The sequence below is a fragment of the Enhydra lutris genome, unplaced genomic scaffold (assembly GCF_002288905.1).
Source record: "Enhydra lutris kenyoni isolate GAN:26980312 unplaced genomic scaffold, ASM228890v2 scaffoldscaffold2, whole genome shotgun sequence".
NCBI lineage: Eukaryota > Metazoa > Chordata > Mammalia > Carnivora > Mustelidae > Enhydra > Enhydra lutris.
In genome coordinates this window covers 21,084,774-21,103,185 of record NW_019154086.1, presented here as the reverse complement: position 1 = coordinate 21,103,185, position 18,412 = coordinate 21,084,774, and the positions used below count along the sequence as shown (strand labels likewise).

General features: G+C 38.1%; 1 protein-coding gene across 1 annotated transcript in view; it reads right to left on the bottom strand.

Moving 5' to 3' along the window:
- Positions 1–16,915, bottom strand: part of LOC111148284 (MDS1 and EVI1 complex locus) — a 283,164-nt gene extending 266,249 nt beyond the window's left edge. Inside the window, exon 1 of the mRNA XM_022504768.1 lies at positions 16,580–16,915. Coding sequence (XP_022360476.1) covers positions 16,580–16,870 — 291 coding nt within the window. The 5' untranslated portion in view covers positions 16,871–16,915. The remainder of the gene's footprint in view (positions 1–16,579) is intronic.
- Between the last annotated feature and the right edge of the window lie 1,497 nt (positions 16,916–18,412).

Sequence of the window (18,412 nt, the reverse complement as noted above, 5' to 3'; positions counted from 1 at the left end):
AAAAGAAGAAGGAAAAAAAAAAGTTGAGGGCAGAACTAGGTAACCTGCTCCTACCTGTAGATTAAGTTCATATAAGGAGACTCTTCATGCTCATCTATAGAGATGAACTTACCCTAATTCTTGGTTAGGCAGAGTCTTGCCCTTGGGTGAGGTTTCCAGGAAAACAGGGATCCAAGTTGGCAGCTTTGCAAGACCAACAAGAACATCTTTTTTTTTTTTGAGGGCAGCTGGTCTCTGTGTCAGGGTGGAGATTCTATGCTGGCATTACACACCTGCTGAATTCCTACCACAAGAATCTAAACAAATGAAAAAAGAAAAAACAAATCATCCACACCTGTGGCTGCCAACCAGTGGAGGTTTCTGTGCCAGGCCGGGCACACCTGGGAAGCCTGGGAGGTCATCTGGAGTGTCAGAGGAAAACACCACTGTCAGCTACTTGGTAGGAGGGACAAAGGTTGGGCGCCTGGATGGCTCAGTCATTCAGCGTCTGCCTTTGGCTCAGGTCATGATCTTAGGGTCTTGGGATCGAGCCCTGCATCAGGCACCCTACGCAGCAGAAAGCCTGCTTCTCTCTCTCCCACTCCCCCTGCTCATGTTGCCTCTCTTGCTGTGTCTCTCTCTGTCCCATAAATAAATAAAATCTCAAAAAAAAAAAAAAAAAAGAAGAAAAAAAAAAAAGGAAAAAAAAAAAAAAAAAGGAAGCACAAAGGTTCTCCTATGGATCTGTGACGTGAGCTGACCGGCCAATGGCCACAGCAAATATAAGTCATGGCCACGGAAAATATATACATATTTCCTATGAATAAGGAAAACTCTAGGTACAAGTGTGGCAGGAATAAGAGAGGAAATTTCAGAGCAGAGGAATCTGTAATCATCATCCCCTGCCCATCCTTCTTTCCCGATCAATGGCTGGCTCATTGTTTATTAGCCAAATTCAGATACTAGGTAATGGAAAATATACTACACCAGAATGAAAAATACTAAAATGGAAAAAGGCCATATCAGAGAAGTTGATGAATATGATTTTAAATATATACTTTACATATATTATATTTTATATTATATATAAATATATAATATGTTATATACAAATATATAAAATATACAAATATATTTAATGATCTATATTTATTAAATATATATATTATACATACACATATACACATACATTTAAAGAGAGACAGAGAGACAGAGGCCTGGATGTGAGGAGAGTGTTTGAGAGGGGACAGTCTTTGAGAGCAGCACCTGCTGGATATGTGAACTATTGAGAGTAAGAGGGTGAATGATAGATTATAGGGAGGATAAAGATATAGGGAGAAATGCTTTAAGTTTTTTAGAACTATAAATGAAATCCTCATTTGATGGCTCTGAAAGAGATTTATTTAGTTTTTAAATAAATTTTGGATGGCTGGGAAGGAGTTACCGGGCCTTTAAAAAAAAATTTATAATGACTGCCTTTATATGGGTACCCAACTTTATATGGGTTACAAGGAGAAAGCATCGGGGCCAAACACCTGAAATGCTTAGATTCAAAATCCAAATTCAAAATTTAGATTCCAAAATGATCAATTAAAAAGAAAAAACCATAAAAGTCATACGTGTGTGCGTGTGTGTGTGAGTGTGTGTGTGTGTATAAGGTTGTGTAGTGCAGGTTCTGGAGACACTGTTTCCATATGAGATGACACTCTTCAACTGACTTCCTAGGAGTAGGTTAGGAGATACAAATTATTTTCTGTGCCCAGGGCAGCAGTTGACTGATGGAATAAAAATGTGTTCTGAAAGCTGATGGGATACATGCTTAATAGTGGGATAGGGTTTGGATCTGGAAGTGACAGATACTGGGGACAGGTGGCATGACCTACAATCACAGAATAAACTTTTGTTTTGAGCCTGCTCATTTTGTTCCTAGCCATGAATGTGCCTCTGAGAAGATAACTCTGAGAATTTCTTCTTTGGTCATGTGGACCCACCATGGTATGGAGTACCTCAGTGAGGTAAGCTATTTCTGTGTATTGTTTGTTCACCTTCTACCAACACAAGAAGTCCCCTTATAATAAAGGCACTGTGAAATTTCTGTGCTGTACCAAAATTTTGTTATATCAAATAGTGTTTTGAAAGAAATGACCAACTAACAGGTAGCTGCTGGTATCTCTTTGCTAAATATATACACACACACACACAAAATCTCTTTATATTATTCTTTGTCATACTGATAGCCGGCAACTTCTTCCTGTTTGCGATTTTTTTGGCTTGACAATTCTCCTGATTATCATGTAGAACATACTCTTAAAAAAGCACACAACATTTGACCTACTTCAGCTTCAGCTGTATTTCGAAGGGCCAAAAGATGCAGCAGAGCAAAAATGATGGTAACATTTAAGTTCTGAATTTTCCTATAGCTGAAATACAAATTCATTTTTCTAAACTTCTGGACAGAACTATGTATAAAGAAAAGTGCTTTGGCAGAATTTGTATTGTATGATTCTATCAATGTAAATAAGCTTTGAGAAGCCAACACGCTACCTTAATACAATCTTTATTTATTTTATAAATCCCCCCAGTGTCTCCATTTCTCCATATTACCTACTGATCATCATTGGAAGAAATTCTCTCCATACTGCTTCACTGAGCAAACTAAGGAGCAAAGAAGCTTCATTAACTCTCTTATCCTTCAAAGATAATTTCTACCCATTATTTCCTATTACTTCTCACTGCTTCCAAACTTACCCTCAAGGAAAAGGCTTAGAGAATGAAACATCCTGATGCAGTGGCCCAACTAAGTATTCTAGAATAGTATTCCAGAATAACAAATTATTATAAAGAAATGACCAAGTCCTAGAACTGACTGTCACATCTATTAAAAGAGGATCTTTACTAAACATTTCATGCTTTGAACCCATGAGTTTCACTACTGATTAAGCAACTCATACACAAGTATGGGTGTGAGTAAGAAAGAAACTCACTTTGATACATTTGGTAGGATACACTGCTTAACTGGGAGAAAATCACCCAATATTCTTTTGAAAAATAAGTGACTCACATGCAAATTCTAGTTGACCATGAAGGCACACAGAGTAAAACAAAAAAACTCTTGCTACTTGGGGAAATTTTTTTTCCTATTCTAGGTCTTTTATATTTCCACATGAAGTTTACAATCAACTTGTAAATTCCCACAATAAAGCGTACTAAGATTTGATTAGAATTGTGCTGAGTCAGTATGTTACTTTGGGAAGACTTGTTACCTTAATGGCATAGACCTGTCTAATCAATGAGTGTGATTTCTCCATTTATATAGGTCATCTTTAAATTTCTGCTATGTTTCGAATTTTTCAGTGTAGGTATTTTTAAATATTTGTATTTATTTTTACATATTTGAATTTTCTGATTAAACATTTTAATTGCTTGACATAAATGGTATTTTAAACTTACACAAATTGTTTTTTCAAGTGTGAAGGAATTCAGTTTTTTATATTTACCTTTTATCAGGCTTACTTTTTAAAATTTACTTATTCCTAGTATTTATAAATTTCTAAACAATCATATCATTTATGAATATAGACATTTTGCTTTATCCCTTCAAATTTTTGTTCTTTTCATTCCTTTCTTTAAGGGTGCCTGGGTGGCTCAGTCGGTCAAGCATCTGCCTTTGGCTCAAGTCATGATCCCAAGGTCCTGGGATCAAGCCCCACATCAGGCTCCCTGCTCAGCGGGGAGCCCGCTTCTCCCTCTCCCTCTCCCTCTGCCTGCTGCTCTGCCTACTTGTGTTCTCTATCAAATAAATAAATAAAATCTTAAAAAAAAAGATTATTCATTCCTTTCTTCTTTCCATATTGCACTGACTTGGACAATTTTGAACAGAGTACTAATAGGAACAGCCTCAATTTTACATGTCATTGAGGGAAAGTGTCCAACATTATTTCATTATTGTAATGTCAGCTATAGCCTGTTTATATATGTCTACCAATTCAAAGCAGCACCCTTTACTTTGAGTTTTCTCAGAGGTTTTCTGATGAAAATATATTGGGATTTTATCTATTGAGGTGGTCATGCAGTTTTTCCTCTATGTCAATGTGAAATACAATCATGCCTTTTGAAAAATGAATATTTTTATATTATTATTTGTTTTATTGAGATATAATTGACATAATATTTTGTAAGCTTTGAATGTACAACACATTGCTTTGTTTTTATTTATTTTTTAAGATTTTATTTATTTATTTGACAGACAGAAATCACAAGTAGGCATAGAGGCAGGCAGAGAGAGAGGAAGAAGCAGGCTCCCCGCTGAGCAGAGAGCCTGATGTGGGGCTCCATCCCAGGACCCTGGGATCATGACCTGAGCTGAAGGCAGAGGCTTTAACCCACTGAGCCACCCAGGTGCCCCTGCTTTGTTTGTTTTTATTTATCCTGTCTATCCAAAGTCCATTTTTGCCAATTGACAGAATCCTATCTAAGATCAGATTTACATTTAGCTGTTCTGTTTCTTTCTTCTCCTTTAATTTGGAACATTTTCACATCCTTTCCTTGCCTTTGATGACATGGAAAATTTTGAAGAATATAGCACACCCTCTTTTGTTAACTTTTTTTTTAACTGATGAATAATTTTAATATAATTACTTGCTTTTTGTCTGGTATATAATTATATATTATTTTTATTTATTTTTTACAATGTTATATTAGTTTCAGGTGTACAATATAGTGATTCAACAGTTTCATATGTTACCCAGTGTTCATCACAACGGGTGCACTGATGACTTGGGGAACTTTAAAAAAATTTTTGATATCAGACTTGTCCACATCACTGCCTATACTTTGAAAGTACTAGAAGTTGTCAAAACAGCAATAAGAGGAGTAGACATGCTGAATTCCATCAATACCTCCAATGGAAGAAAGCATAAGAAGGGCAAGCCACGAGTATTAACAGGATATACGTGGAGGGGGTATTAGTGGGGTGAGGGGATTCCTAACCTCCTCATGAAACAGGATGGGATCCTCTTGAACCCTGGGCAAAAGTATAGGTAGTTCCTGGTGCTTCAGGAGAATAAACTGCTATTTTCTTTCAATAGCCAGAGATTTAATTCCTACTATATATGTATGCTGGAAGCACAAAATGAATTAAATAGACTGATTTTCTTTTCTTGATTTCATTATATTCCAAGAGAGTCTATAAGATCTTGGGTCCCAGGGGACTTTAACACTCCCCTCACTGAAACGGACAGATCATCCAAGCAAAAGATCAACAAGGAAATCAAGGCCTTAAATGACACACTGGACCAGATGGACATCACAGATATATTCAGAACATTTCATCCCAAAGCAACAGAATACACATTCTTCTCTAGTGCACATGGAACATTCTCCAGAATAGATCATATTCTCGGTCCTAAATCAGGTCTCAACCGTTATCAAAAGATTGAAATCATTCCCTGCATATTTTCAGACCACAATGCTCTGAAGCTAGAACTCAATCACAAGAGGAAATTTGGAAAGAACCCAAATACATGGAGACTAAACAGCATCCTTCTAAAGAATGAATGGGTCAACCAGGAAATTAAAGAAGAGTTGAAAAAATTCATGGAAACAAATGATAATGAAAACACAACGGTTCAAAATCTGTGGGACACGACAAAGGCAGTCCTGAGAGGAAAATATATAGCGGTACAAGCCTTTCTCAAGAAACAAGAAAGGTCTCAGGTACACAACCTAACCCTACACCTAAAAGAGCTAGAGAAAGAACAAGAAAGAAACCCTAAACCCAGCAGGAGAAGAGAAATCATAAAGATCAGAGCAGAAATCAATGAAATAGAAACCAAAAAAACAATAGAACAAATCAACGAAACGAGGAGCTGGTTCTTTGAAAGAATTAATAAGATCGATAAACCCCTGGCCAGACTTATCAAAAAGAAAAGAGAAAGGACCCAAATAAATAAAATCATGAATGAAAGAGGAGAGATCACAACGAACACCAAAGAAATACAGACAATTATAAGAACATACTATGAGCAACTCTACGCCAACAAATTTGACAATCTGGAAGAAATGGATGCATTCCTAGAGACATATAAACTACCACAACTGAACCAGGAAGAAATCGAAAGCCTGAACAGACCCATAACCAGTAAGGAGATTGAAACAGTCATCAAAAATCTCCAAACAAACAAAAGCCCAGGGCCAGATGGCTTCCCGGGGGAATTCTACCAAACATTTAAAGAAGAACTAATTCCTATTCTCCTGAAACTGGTCCAAAAAGTAGAAATGGAAGGAAAACTTCCAAACTCATTTTATGAGGCCAGCATCACCTTGATCCCAAAACCAGACAAGGATCCCATCAAAAAAGAGAACTACAGGCCAATATCCTTGATGAACACAGATGCAAAAATTCTCGCCAAAATACTAGCCAATAGGATTCAACAGTACATTAAAAGGATTATTCACCACGACCAAGTGGGATTTATTCCAGGTCTGCAAGGTTGGTTCAACATCCGCAAATCAATCAATGTGATACAACACATTAATAAAAGAAAGAACAAGAACCATATGATACTCTCCATAGATGCTGAAAAAGCATTTGACAAAGTACAGCATCCCTTCCTGATCAAAACTCTTCAAAGTGTAGGGATAGAGGGCACATACCTCAATATTATCAAAGCCATCTATGACAAACCCACCGCAAATATCATTCTCAATGGAGAAAAACTGAAAGCTTTTCCGCTAAGGTCGGGAACATGGCAGGGATGTCCGTTATCACCACTGCTATTCAACATAGTATTAGAAGTCCTAGCCTCAGCAATCAGACAACAAAAGGAAATTAAAGGCATCCAAATTGGCAAAGAAGAAGTCAAACTATCACTCTTCGCAGATGATATGATACTATATGTGGAAAACCCAAAAGACTCCACTCCAAAACTGCTAGAACTTGTACAGGAATTCAGTAAAGTGTCAGGATATAAAATCAATGCCCAGAAATCAGTTGCATTTCTCTACACCAACAACAAGACAGAAGAAAGAGAAATTAAGGAGTCCATCCCATTTACAATTGCACCCAAAACTATAAGATACCTAGGAATAAATCTAACCAAAGAGACTAAGAATCTATACACAGAAAACTATAAAGTACTCATGAAAGAAATTGAGGAAGACACAAAGAAATGGAAAAATGTTCCATGCTCCTGGATTGGAAGAATAAATATTGTGAAAATGTCTATGCTACCTAAAGCAATCTACACATTTAATGCAATTCCTATCAAAGTACCATCCATTTTTTTCAAAGAAATGGAACAAATAATCCTAAAATTTATATGGAACCAGAAAAGACCTCGAATAGCCAAAGCAATATTGAAAAAGAAAGCCAAAGTCGGTGGCATCACAATTCCGGACTTCAAGCTCTATTACAAAGCTGTCATCATCAAGACAGCATGGTACTGGCACAAAAACAGACACATAGATCAATGGAACAGAATAGAGAGCCCAGAAATAAACCCTCAACTCTATGGTCAACTCATCTTCGACAAAGCAGGAAAGAATATCCAATGGAAAAAAGACAGCCTCTTCAACAAATGGTGTTGGGAAAATTGGACAGCCACATGCAGAAAAATGAAAGTGGATCATTTCCTTACACCACACACGAAAATAGACTCAAAATGGATGAAGGATCTCAATGTGAGAAAGGAATCCATCAAAATCCTTGAGGAGAACACAGGCAGCAACCTCTTCGACCTCAGCCGCAGCAACATCTTCCTAGGAACATCGCCAAAGGCAAGGGAAGCAAGGGCAAAAATGAACTATTGGGATTTCATCAAGATCAAAAGCTTTTGCACAGCAAAGGAAACAGTTAACAAAACCAAAAGACAACTGACAGAATGGGAGAAGATATTTGCAAATGACATATCAGATAAAGGGCTAGTGTCCAAAATCTATAAAGAACTTAGCAAACTCAACACCCAAAGAACAAATAATCCAATCAAGAAATGGGCAGAGGACATGAACAGACATTTCTGCAAAGAAGACATCCAGATGGCCAACAGACACATGAAAAAGTGCTCTACATCACTCGGCATCAGGGAAATACAAATCAAAACCACAATGAGATACCACCTCACACCAGTCAGAATGGCTAAAATTAACAAGTCAGGAAATGACAGATGCTGGCGAGGATGCGGAGAAAGGGGAACCCTCCTACACTGTTGGTGGGAATGCAAGCTGGTGCAACCACTCTGGAAAACAGCATGGAGGTTCCTCAAAATGTTGAAAATAGAACTACCCTATGACCCAGCAATTGCACTGCTGGGTATTTACCCTAAAGATACAAACGTAGTGATCCGAAGGGGCACGTGCACCCGAATGTTTATAGCAGCAATGTCTACAATAGCCAAACTATGGAAAGAACCTAGATGTCCATCAACAGACGAATGGATAAAGAAGAGGTGGTATATATACACAATGGAATACTATGCAGCCATCAAAAGAAATGAAATCTTGCCATTTGCGACGACGTGGATGGAACTAGAGGGTATCATGCTTAGCGAAATAAGTCAATCGGAGAAAGACAACTATCATATGATCTCCCTGATATGAGGGAGAGGAGAGGCAACATGGGGGGTTAAGGGGGTAGGAGAAGAGTAAATGAAACAAGATGGGATTGGGAGGGAGACAAACCATAAGTGACTCTTAATCTCACAAAACAAACTGAGGGTTAATGGGGGGAGGGGGGTTGGGGGGGTGGGATTATGGACATTGGGGAGGGTATGTGCTATGATGAGTGCTGTGAAGTGTGTAAACCTGGCGATTCACAGACCTGTACCCCTGGGGATAAAAATATATTATATGCTTATAAAATTTTTTTATGGAAAAAATAAAAATCAATTTAAGTGAAAAAAAAAAAAAAAGATCTTGGGTCCCAATGACAATCATATTCAGGATTCTATTAGTAAGCTGTACTTTTTATCTTGATATTTTCTTTTTTTTTTTAAGATTTTATCTATTTATTTGTCACAGAGAGAGAGAGAGAGTACATGCACAAGTGAGCACAGCAGGGGAGCAGCAGGCAGAGGGAGAAGCAGGCTCCCAACTGGGCAAAGAGTCTGATTCAGGACTCAATCCCAGGACCCTGGGATCATGACCTGAACTGAAGGCAGATACTTATCCAACTGAGTCACCGAGGCATCACTATCTTGGTATTTTCTGTTATTCTTCACAAAGTAAAACTGAATATCCAAACTATATTTATCATCCTTAAATAACACTGCAAAAACTTAATAATACTTTGTAATGTAAGGTTTTATGGTAATGTACATTTGTTATATTAGATAACATTTCTCTATCTTAACTATCCATTAAAGACATCCTTTTGGATAATTGATACTCTTTCCCCTCTACTGGAATCAATTCATTTCAAAATTATTAAGTCAAAGGTCTGTACTTAGTTATCTGGCTTTAAGAATATGCAACTTGTCAAGGGTACTTGCTTTCCCATTAATGAATAAACGTTTTCTCTAAAATCAATGCCAAACTATTGATTTCATTCTACGAATCACTGTAAAATTCGTTTTTGGCTCAAGCAAATCTAGAGAGAGATAAAGGAGAAATATTGCCATTCAAAGATATTTGATGTCTATGAGATGTTAGGACATCTCAAACTATTTTTTCTTTATTACCAAACATACATTACTTGATTGTCAGCCTCCTGACTCTGAACTCAGTTGTTAGTTAGGTATCTTGAAAGTCTGATGTTGTTGTTGTTTTAATGGATATTCATATTTCAGTTAACATACAGATTGCATGTTTCCATACACAAGGCATCACTGCAGAACTCAAAAAAACAAACTTACAAATGTGAGAACTATTCCTTCTTAAATGATATAGGGAGGCACACATTCATTCCAATATCACATTTCAGGATTACATTACTGGAACATAATGTATTGTCAAAGCACTGCATCAAAATTATTTAATGAGTTTCTGATGCCAGCAAAATCTCTTTCTACTATTCCTTTCCATCTATTTAACAAAACATAAGAGAAATTTACTGACCACTCATGTCCTCATTTTTCTACCTCTGAGTATGTGTATGCTTGAAAAGAGAAAAAGTAAAGTTAAACTCATACCTGGCATTTTAACTGATCAATGTAATCTGGATCAATTTTTTTTTTTTTTTTTTTTGGTTAGAAAGATTTTTATTGATTTGAGCGAGTGGGCGAGCGAGTGCACACACCCAAGTGGGGGGGACAGAGGGAGCGAGAACCTAAAGCAGGCTCCCTACTGAGCAGGGCCCTACGTGGGGCTTGATCCCACAACCCTGAGACCATGACCTGAGCTGAGTGTCAGTCACTTAACCCACTGCACCACCCAGGCACCCCCGTAATTTCTGATTAGGAAGAACAGGCTCAGTCAGAGCGTGAACACGCCCCCGCGTTGGTTCTCATGGCCGCTGGGTGAAGTCGGCCGGCCACCCTGGGGAGCAAGAGCCCGACTGGTGGAGAGAAACTGGTGTCACCCATGCGGCCCTTTACAAGAGAAGGATTTATCTGCTTCTAAGACGGTCAGACTGCAACTTGTCTTTAAGTAGAGGGTTCAAGGCAGAGGCAGTGGTGCTCACTGGTCTTTGAAGCTGGCTTTTCTCTTTTCCACAAATGCGGTCATCCCTTCTTTCCGGTCTTCGGTAGCGAAAGTTGAATAGAAGAGCTTCTCCTCCAGCTTGCTTCCTTCTGTTAATGTCATTTCGAAAGCTGCGTTCACGGATTCTTTGGCCATTGCCAGTACGATTTTAGAATTGCTGGCTATTTTCTCAGCACACTGGATGGCCTCTTCGACCAGTCTCTCCACGGGAAATATTTTGCTTACGAGACCTGCTTGCTTGGCGTCCTGGGCAGAGATCCGATCACCGGTGAGAACCATCTCCATGGCCAGTGACTTTCCAACAGCGCGGGTCAGTCTCTGGGTGCCCCCTGCACCTGGGATGGTTCCCAGCAGGATTTCCGGCTGTGCAAACTGGGCCTTTTCTCCGCGGCCTTGCGCCCCTTCTCCTCGGGTGCGGGCTTTCAGTACATCATCGCAGAAAAGAAGGGGAAGAACAGCAACATGGGCTTCATCCAGCTGAACCGCCCCAAAGCCCTGAATGCGCTCTGCAACGGCCTGATCACCGAGCTCAACCAGGCCCTGGAGGCCTTCGAGGAGGACCCGGCCGTGGGGGCCATTGTCGTCACGGGTGGGGAGAAGGCGTTTGCAGCCGGAGCTGATATCAAAGAGATGCAGAACCAGACGTTCCAGGACTGTTACTCCAGGAAGTTCTTGAGCCACTGGGACCGGCTTGCCCAAGTCAAGAAGCCGGTCATAGCTGCTGTCAATGGCTATGCTCTTGGAGGAGGCTGCGAACTTGCTATGATGTGTGACATCATTTATGCATTTATTATCATTATGTTAGAGGGATACAATAGAGGGTTTGGCACCTAACAGACACATCATCAGCTAACTTATATCTACTTGAGGAGTTTCGTGATGACCAGTGGTAACAAGATAAACAGAGAAAATGTGCTAAGTGACAATATTACAAGGAAACAAAACTTCACGTTATTTTTCCAATGACCCATCTCAGGCCATTAAAAATTTGCCACCCAAATTATTATTTGGTTTAAAAAGAAATTTATGAATCTTTCCCAAATCCTTGTTTTAATTGTTAATTAGAAAACAACCAGTGCTTCCTTTTCAGATAAACCCAGAGTCACATAATTAGACCATCCCAGAGATAACTGAACTTTCAGGAAACCAGAAGTTACAGTGAGAGCAAAAATTTATAAAAATTAATGAATAAAATATAGTTGCCCTTTGCCCTATCTAATGACTCTGTGCTAAATCTCTATTCCAGCCAAGCTTTCGTTGTTGTTATTCACCTTTATTAAGCTCTTCTAGCAGGTGGGAGGCTCTTTTGTAGGCTTTTCACACAGTGTCAAATTTTATCGTCATTACAACCCTCATCGGATAGGTACAATTATCATCACCATGTTCCATATATATAAACTGAGTGGCATATTACATAACTTTTCCCAAATCTCTCAACTAGCACACAGAGCCCTGAAGAAGACATAAGTCTGGGAAGTCTCACGCCAGAATCCTGATTCCCTCTGCTCTCCATGCAATTTCCATGTTATCATACGACGGTCATCTTTAGAAGAACACATAAGAGGAAACACTTGTCTTGAACTAACAGAATTTTCTGTTTTTATTATTCAATCAATCAGTAACTCTAAAGTTCTTAACCTATCCTTAGGTAAAGATGGGTAAGTGTCCTATCCTTAATTACTTTTAGGTCCTAGAGACAATCAAGTGTTCCCCAGTCTTCAAAAACCTTTTGTTAGAGACAAGTCATATACATTGCAAGGTGGCAATCACTGCCAGACTCTAGCATTTATTTTTAAAGTTTCTCTTTATTAAATCAATACTGATTTGTGAGAAATCATATAATGTTTTTTGATATCTATGGCTTATTTTACCTAACCCTGTATTTTGGTCTGTAACCATCTTCAAAAATACACAATTTCTCTAAAATACAAACTGAAATGTTTTTCCAAAAGTGTCTTTTTTGGGGAAATATGTTACACTTTTAAAAAACCATTTAGGGGCGCCTGGGTGGCTCAGTGGGTTAAAGCCTCTGCCTTCGGCTCAGGTCATGATCCCAGGGTCCTGGGATCGAGCCCCACATCGGACTCTCTGCTCTGCAGGGAGCCTGCTTCCTCCTCTCTCTCTCTCTGCCTGCCTCTCTGCCTACTTGTGATCTCTGTCTGTCAAATAAATAAATAAAATCTTTAAAAAATAAAAAAAAATAACCATTTAAAGAGGGTTCAGAAAGGTGGTCACTAACTGCAATATTATCTTTGAGTTTTCTCTCCTAAAAACTTTCTTTGAAAAGACTACCATATTTCTTTACTTCATTTTAATTATGTAACAATGACGCAGGGCAGCTATTGGCTCGTGGGTCAAATAAAAATGCAAGAACCAATTAATTTTGAGTTATTTCCCTAGAACTGCACAACAGTGGCAGAGTTAAGGCTTGATTCCACATGTCTAAAATCCACATTCTAGCTTTTTCCATGGAACTCCCTCAGCCTCATTCCCTATATTTTCTAATGAGTCACATAATCCTCTATCCATTCATCATTCTTTCATTTACTCTTTCATTCTTTCACTCATTCTTTTACCAAACAATTATTTATTAAATGTCTGTGTTATGGACTGAATGCTTGAGTCCTCCCCAAATCCATTATGTTGAAGCCCTAACTCCCCATGTGACTATATTTGTGGATATCTAGGGCCGTCAGGTGGTAATTAAGGTTATATGAGGTCATACAGGTGAGGTCTTGATCTGATAGGACCTTATAAGTCTGATAGTGTCCTTATAAGAAGAAATACCAGAGCACTCTCCTGCTGCCCGTATGTTGTGGGTGTCTGTGTGTGCACATGTGTATATGTGCCATGCGAAGACAAAGCAAGAGGGGGGCCATCTGCAAGCCAGGAAGAGAGTCCCCACCAGAAGCCAAAACAGCTATCCTAGATCTTGGACTTCTAGCCTCCAGAATTATTAAAAAATAAATTTCTGCCATTTAAGTCACCCAGTCAGTCAATTAGTAGTACTTTGTTAGGGCAGCCTGAGGTGACTAATCCAGTCTGGTTGTTTCAGGTAACGGACTTAGCATGAGACAGTACCACAGGAACCACAGATAGGACACGATCAGGATGCTGCACTTAGAGGATAGAACTCTGGATATTTTGCTCTATTAGGGAAGCTAGACAGAAAATTTGGATGTTATACAGTGCTTTAAATTCTTTGTACATGGATTTACCTGGTGCTATGGGGAGGGGGGAGCAAAATGTAAGCAATACTAAATTTTGATGAGAAAGGTCAAGGAGAATGTCATGGAAGGGAAGAATCTGAAGAATGAATAGACACTTGCTAAGGGTAGATAGGAAAAGGAGGTTCCCAGGTAGGAAGACCAGTGTGTGCAAAGAACGGAGGCCCCATAGAACATGGCAACTATGAATCATATCTGGTTGGTGTGGGAGAGAGTAGTCAAACATAACCCATTTTCTTTGCTTCAGCAACTGGACAGATGGTAATACAATTTATTATACAGGAAGTGCTCAAGGAGGGGGGATTTGTTAGTAGAAAAGAGCAAGGATGGTACTAGAGATAGCAATGATTAGTTCAGTTATGATAGACTAAGTTCCTGTAGGGAAAGCAGGGCAGAATCTGATGCAGAGTATGCACTCAGTGATTGTTTGCTGAATATGGACTTCCACTGTTCGTGTATATTTTCCTTGGCCTAACAGGTTTTTTTCTCCCTAAATTCATCATTTTTAAAAATGAAAGGGTATCAAAAGGCAAGGTTACATTAGTTGGTCACAATTATCTGTCTAACCAAACAGGAGAGAAATCAGCCATCGTTGAGGGCAAATAAGACAGGAGAGTGATTAAAAATGAGTACGCAGGAGTAGGGCGAGATGCCTTTGTGAAAGTGCCTTTGTTGATCACGACTGGGTTTTGTATTAACTAGGGTAAGATTAGAAGGGGGGGGACACTCCAGAGTCAAGAGCTCAAATACTCCTCCATGGATAACAAGATTGCCAAAATCACCAAAAAAGCCCTTTCCCTGGTTTTGTTCATTAACACATCTAGAGTAGATAATCCACACTCTCGAAAGTGAGGGCAACAATTAAAATGGTGCAGAAAATTACTGAATTAACCATCAACTGAATTCCTGAATGAGAGAGAGGAAATGGGTGATCTTTAGCCAGAGTTATGAACTATTTATAGAGATACCTTGAATTCCAACCAATAAAACAACTCAGTTTTAACATAATGAAAAGACTCATTTTACGTTTCTCAAGGTAAGTATTTTCCTGCGTATTTACTGAAGACTTTCTACTCCCAAGGAGAAAAATAATTATTTTTAAATTTCCTCTAAATGCTGAATTTTCCCCAGGTTCATCCCCCAATCCATAAGTATCCTGTTTAAGGAGACATAGTCCTGCATTTATCAGCACTGTAATTGCAAAATTATTTTGTTATTAAGCCTTGGTTTATCCCAAGCCTTCTGGATAATCTTGAGCATCAAGTACTGAACTTGTTGTTTAGCTCTGGAGATTTTGTAATAAAAGTTTAATGAGTTACTTATTACTAGAATGTTTATAGCCTTTATTTTAAGGAGAACAAAAATGACGTAAAGTTCTACGCATTTAGTTTAAAACTTATTCAACTCACATATCAGTTAATGCTACAGTGATTTTTAAAAAAATCTCTTATCGATATATGTGTCTAAAAGCAGTGTAACCAAACCACAACTTTACCTGAGCTGCGGCTAAGAACAAACCTAAGGAAGGATTTTTTACTTGTCAGCATGTCAAATCCAGATCTTAACTTTCAGCATTTTAGAATTTAGACAGGGATTGTTTTGATTGAGGCATTTTGCACAGATTTTACAAGAGGATACATATAAAACAAGGGGACAAAAATTTGAAATTAAGTCCTGAAGGCACTATGTATTTATTTCTATTTAAAATGCTGACCATATATTCTATTAATGACCATAAATATTAAGAGAACATACCAAATAAATCTAGTTTATCTGATTTCTGTCTAACTGAAATACTAGGAAACCAAGGATCAATCATGTCTCCAAAAAACACTTCCTTGCTAATATGTAAATTGCCTATACATTTTGCAGATATAGACCAGGTTTTCCAGAAATTATAATGTTATGATTTAACCACGTAAGTTTTTGAGTACAAAAATAATGGAAAGTAGATAAAGCTACAGAATCTGTACAAAAATTATAAACTCAGCATCACATAGTTACCTGTTCTTACTGAAATAAAATTTACTTTGATTTTGTAATCAGACTGTAACTTATCATTCTTAGATATTATCAAGATGGTTTCTGTGAAAAGCACGGCTAAAACCAGCAACTAATTTTCATATTGTTTTTTGCCATCATTTTTATGTATGAATTATTCATTAAATCAATTTGAATATAAAGAACCATCACAGAATTCAGTACAGGGCTCATGTTCCAGAAACATGTAGAATCAAAGCAGGGTTATCACAAGAGTAGCAAAATACATTAGAACGTGGAGAAAACTGACCACGTAGAACAAAATAAAACCAAATTAACTCAAGAAAACAAATGTTTCCTCCAATGTTCCATGCCTTGTCACCAAAGAAAAGATAAAATACAATAAGCTTGTCACATGATGACGTCTATTTGCTTATGCCACATACCATGTGGATGGCCACATTAGATGCCTCTAAATGCTAATTATAAAAACTGCATTTGTTTCCTCTGGTATGTTTGTAAGTTGATACTATTCTTTACCATTCATAAGTTGATTTCTTCTCTATCATGCTATACCTTTAAGCAACATTTTGTTTATAACAAGAAGCGAGATTACAAAGGAGGTTAGTTCTTAAAGATCTATTTGAGGACATTTGGTAACATTTGGAATTCGCTTATTTTATATCCACTTTAAAAACTGATCTATTAGTCACATATCTGAATACATTTAAATGTGTAAACTCAGAATGTATTCTTACCTCCCATCCATAGCTGGGGTCTTTCAGGTTTGACCTCTGCTCTCCCACATAAGGCCCAAACTTTTCGCCTGCCTCAATCTTCCTTTTGGTCCATATTCCTAGTCCTGCTCCAGGCATATTTGACTCTCGAAGTTCAAACTCAGCAGGAATGGGGATGTCATCAGGGATGTAGATGGGGGCTTTGTATGGAGAGCCCTCTTTTGGCGTGAACGCTTCGCTGGATGTGGCTGGAGAGCATGGCTCTTGGAAATTGAGGGAGGGAGTGCTGGCTACTCCATCTGCATCTGGCATTTCTTCCAAAGGAATTTCAGGGTAGCTGCCATATACACACTCATTACCTGTGAACAAATAATAACTTTGTGAATTCCAACTAATCCAGAAGAATCAAAATCCCACAGCTCAGTACCCAGTACTCAGTTGTTGTTCTTTGAAGAAAAAATAGGGAAGGCCATTGTTAAAATATGCCTGCATTAAAGTCTCTGTGGTTCACAGATGGGGACTTTGGTTTATCTGTGGTGAATCTATAAATCAAATGAGCTAATCTTCAACAGCCAATACTCTCATGGGCCAGCTCAATCCATTATTTAGCTGGGAAACAACCAGCAATTTAATTATTGGTCTAAATAAAGTACAGATAAGAAGTAAACGTATGTGTACCTACAACCCCACAAACCATCCTAAATTGGAAGGTGATATCATTATACAATGTATTGGAAAGTTGTATCATGCAATGTATCTTGGACTACATTGTAGAAAACTGTCAAAGATTCCAAGGGCTGTCATGGACAACAAGGCTTAAATCTATGTAGGTGGACTATTTATTGGAGTATTACTTTGTGTTTGTTCTTTATCTTTCCTATTTCAAATACCTCACCAAACCATTGGTATTCTTTGCATCAACAACTTATGCAGAGAATTAAAGCTACTTGAAGCTAGTGATTTCTCTAGACATTTGTGAAAACAAAATCATTAAAGAAAATAGGTGAGTTTTCCAGAGGGGAAAGCAAGGCAGAGTAACAAGAAGTCTGGACACTTCACATGGGGGGCTCTCAGTACTCCAAAAGGCAGCACAGCACCTCTACCTGAAATAAATGAGTGCACCATTTCAGACGCTAAAATCTTTTATACAGTTTGCTGGGGGTTAAAGAATTGTGATTGAGCATGAATTTCCCACCAGTTCACCAGCTGAAGGGGATTTCAGTTGTCTTAAAGCAAATAAACATACATTCTCGTCTACAGAGATTATGGACCGATTTGTTTGATTTGTAGACCTTCAAGGAGAGAACTAAGAAAAATGAGTTAAAATTATAAGGAGACAAATGTCAATCGGATCCATCCAGAGTTGCTTTAAGTTCCCATTAAAGGACTTCTAATATAGCCTAGATAACCATAAATTAGGAATAATATGGACGAATTTCAGCTTTGGATGATGACTAGAATAGATGACCTTTAAGATGCTAGCAACCCTGCAGTTCTACAAATTATTAAAACCTTCCAAGGTAGTTTATTAGACTAGGGGTACAAAACCTGAGTTCTAGTCAAATTCCTTCTCTGATTCATTATGAAAATTTATTAACTATGACATTCATTAACAATCATTGATCAAGTACTGACTCTTCTTAAAGTTTTATGAAATATAAAGTGATATCACATGCAGAAGTATCTTTCTAATTAAGTGCTTGGATCCTGAGTCAAATGGTAAGACAATGCCATTTTAAACAAGCATAGATCCAAGTACCAGAACCCAACCTTATTCCTATGAGACATCTGAACTGAACATACAAGCCCATTATCATTCAAGTTCATTATATCCAAAATCTTGTAGATTATCAT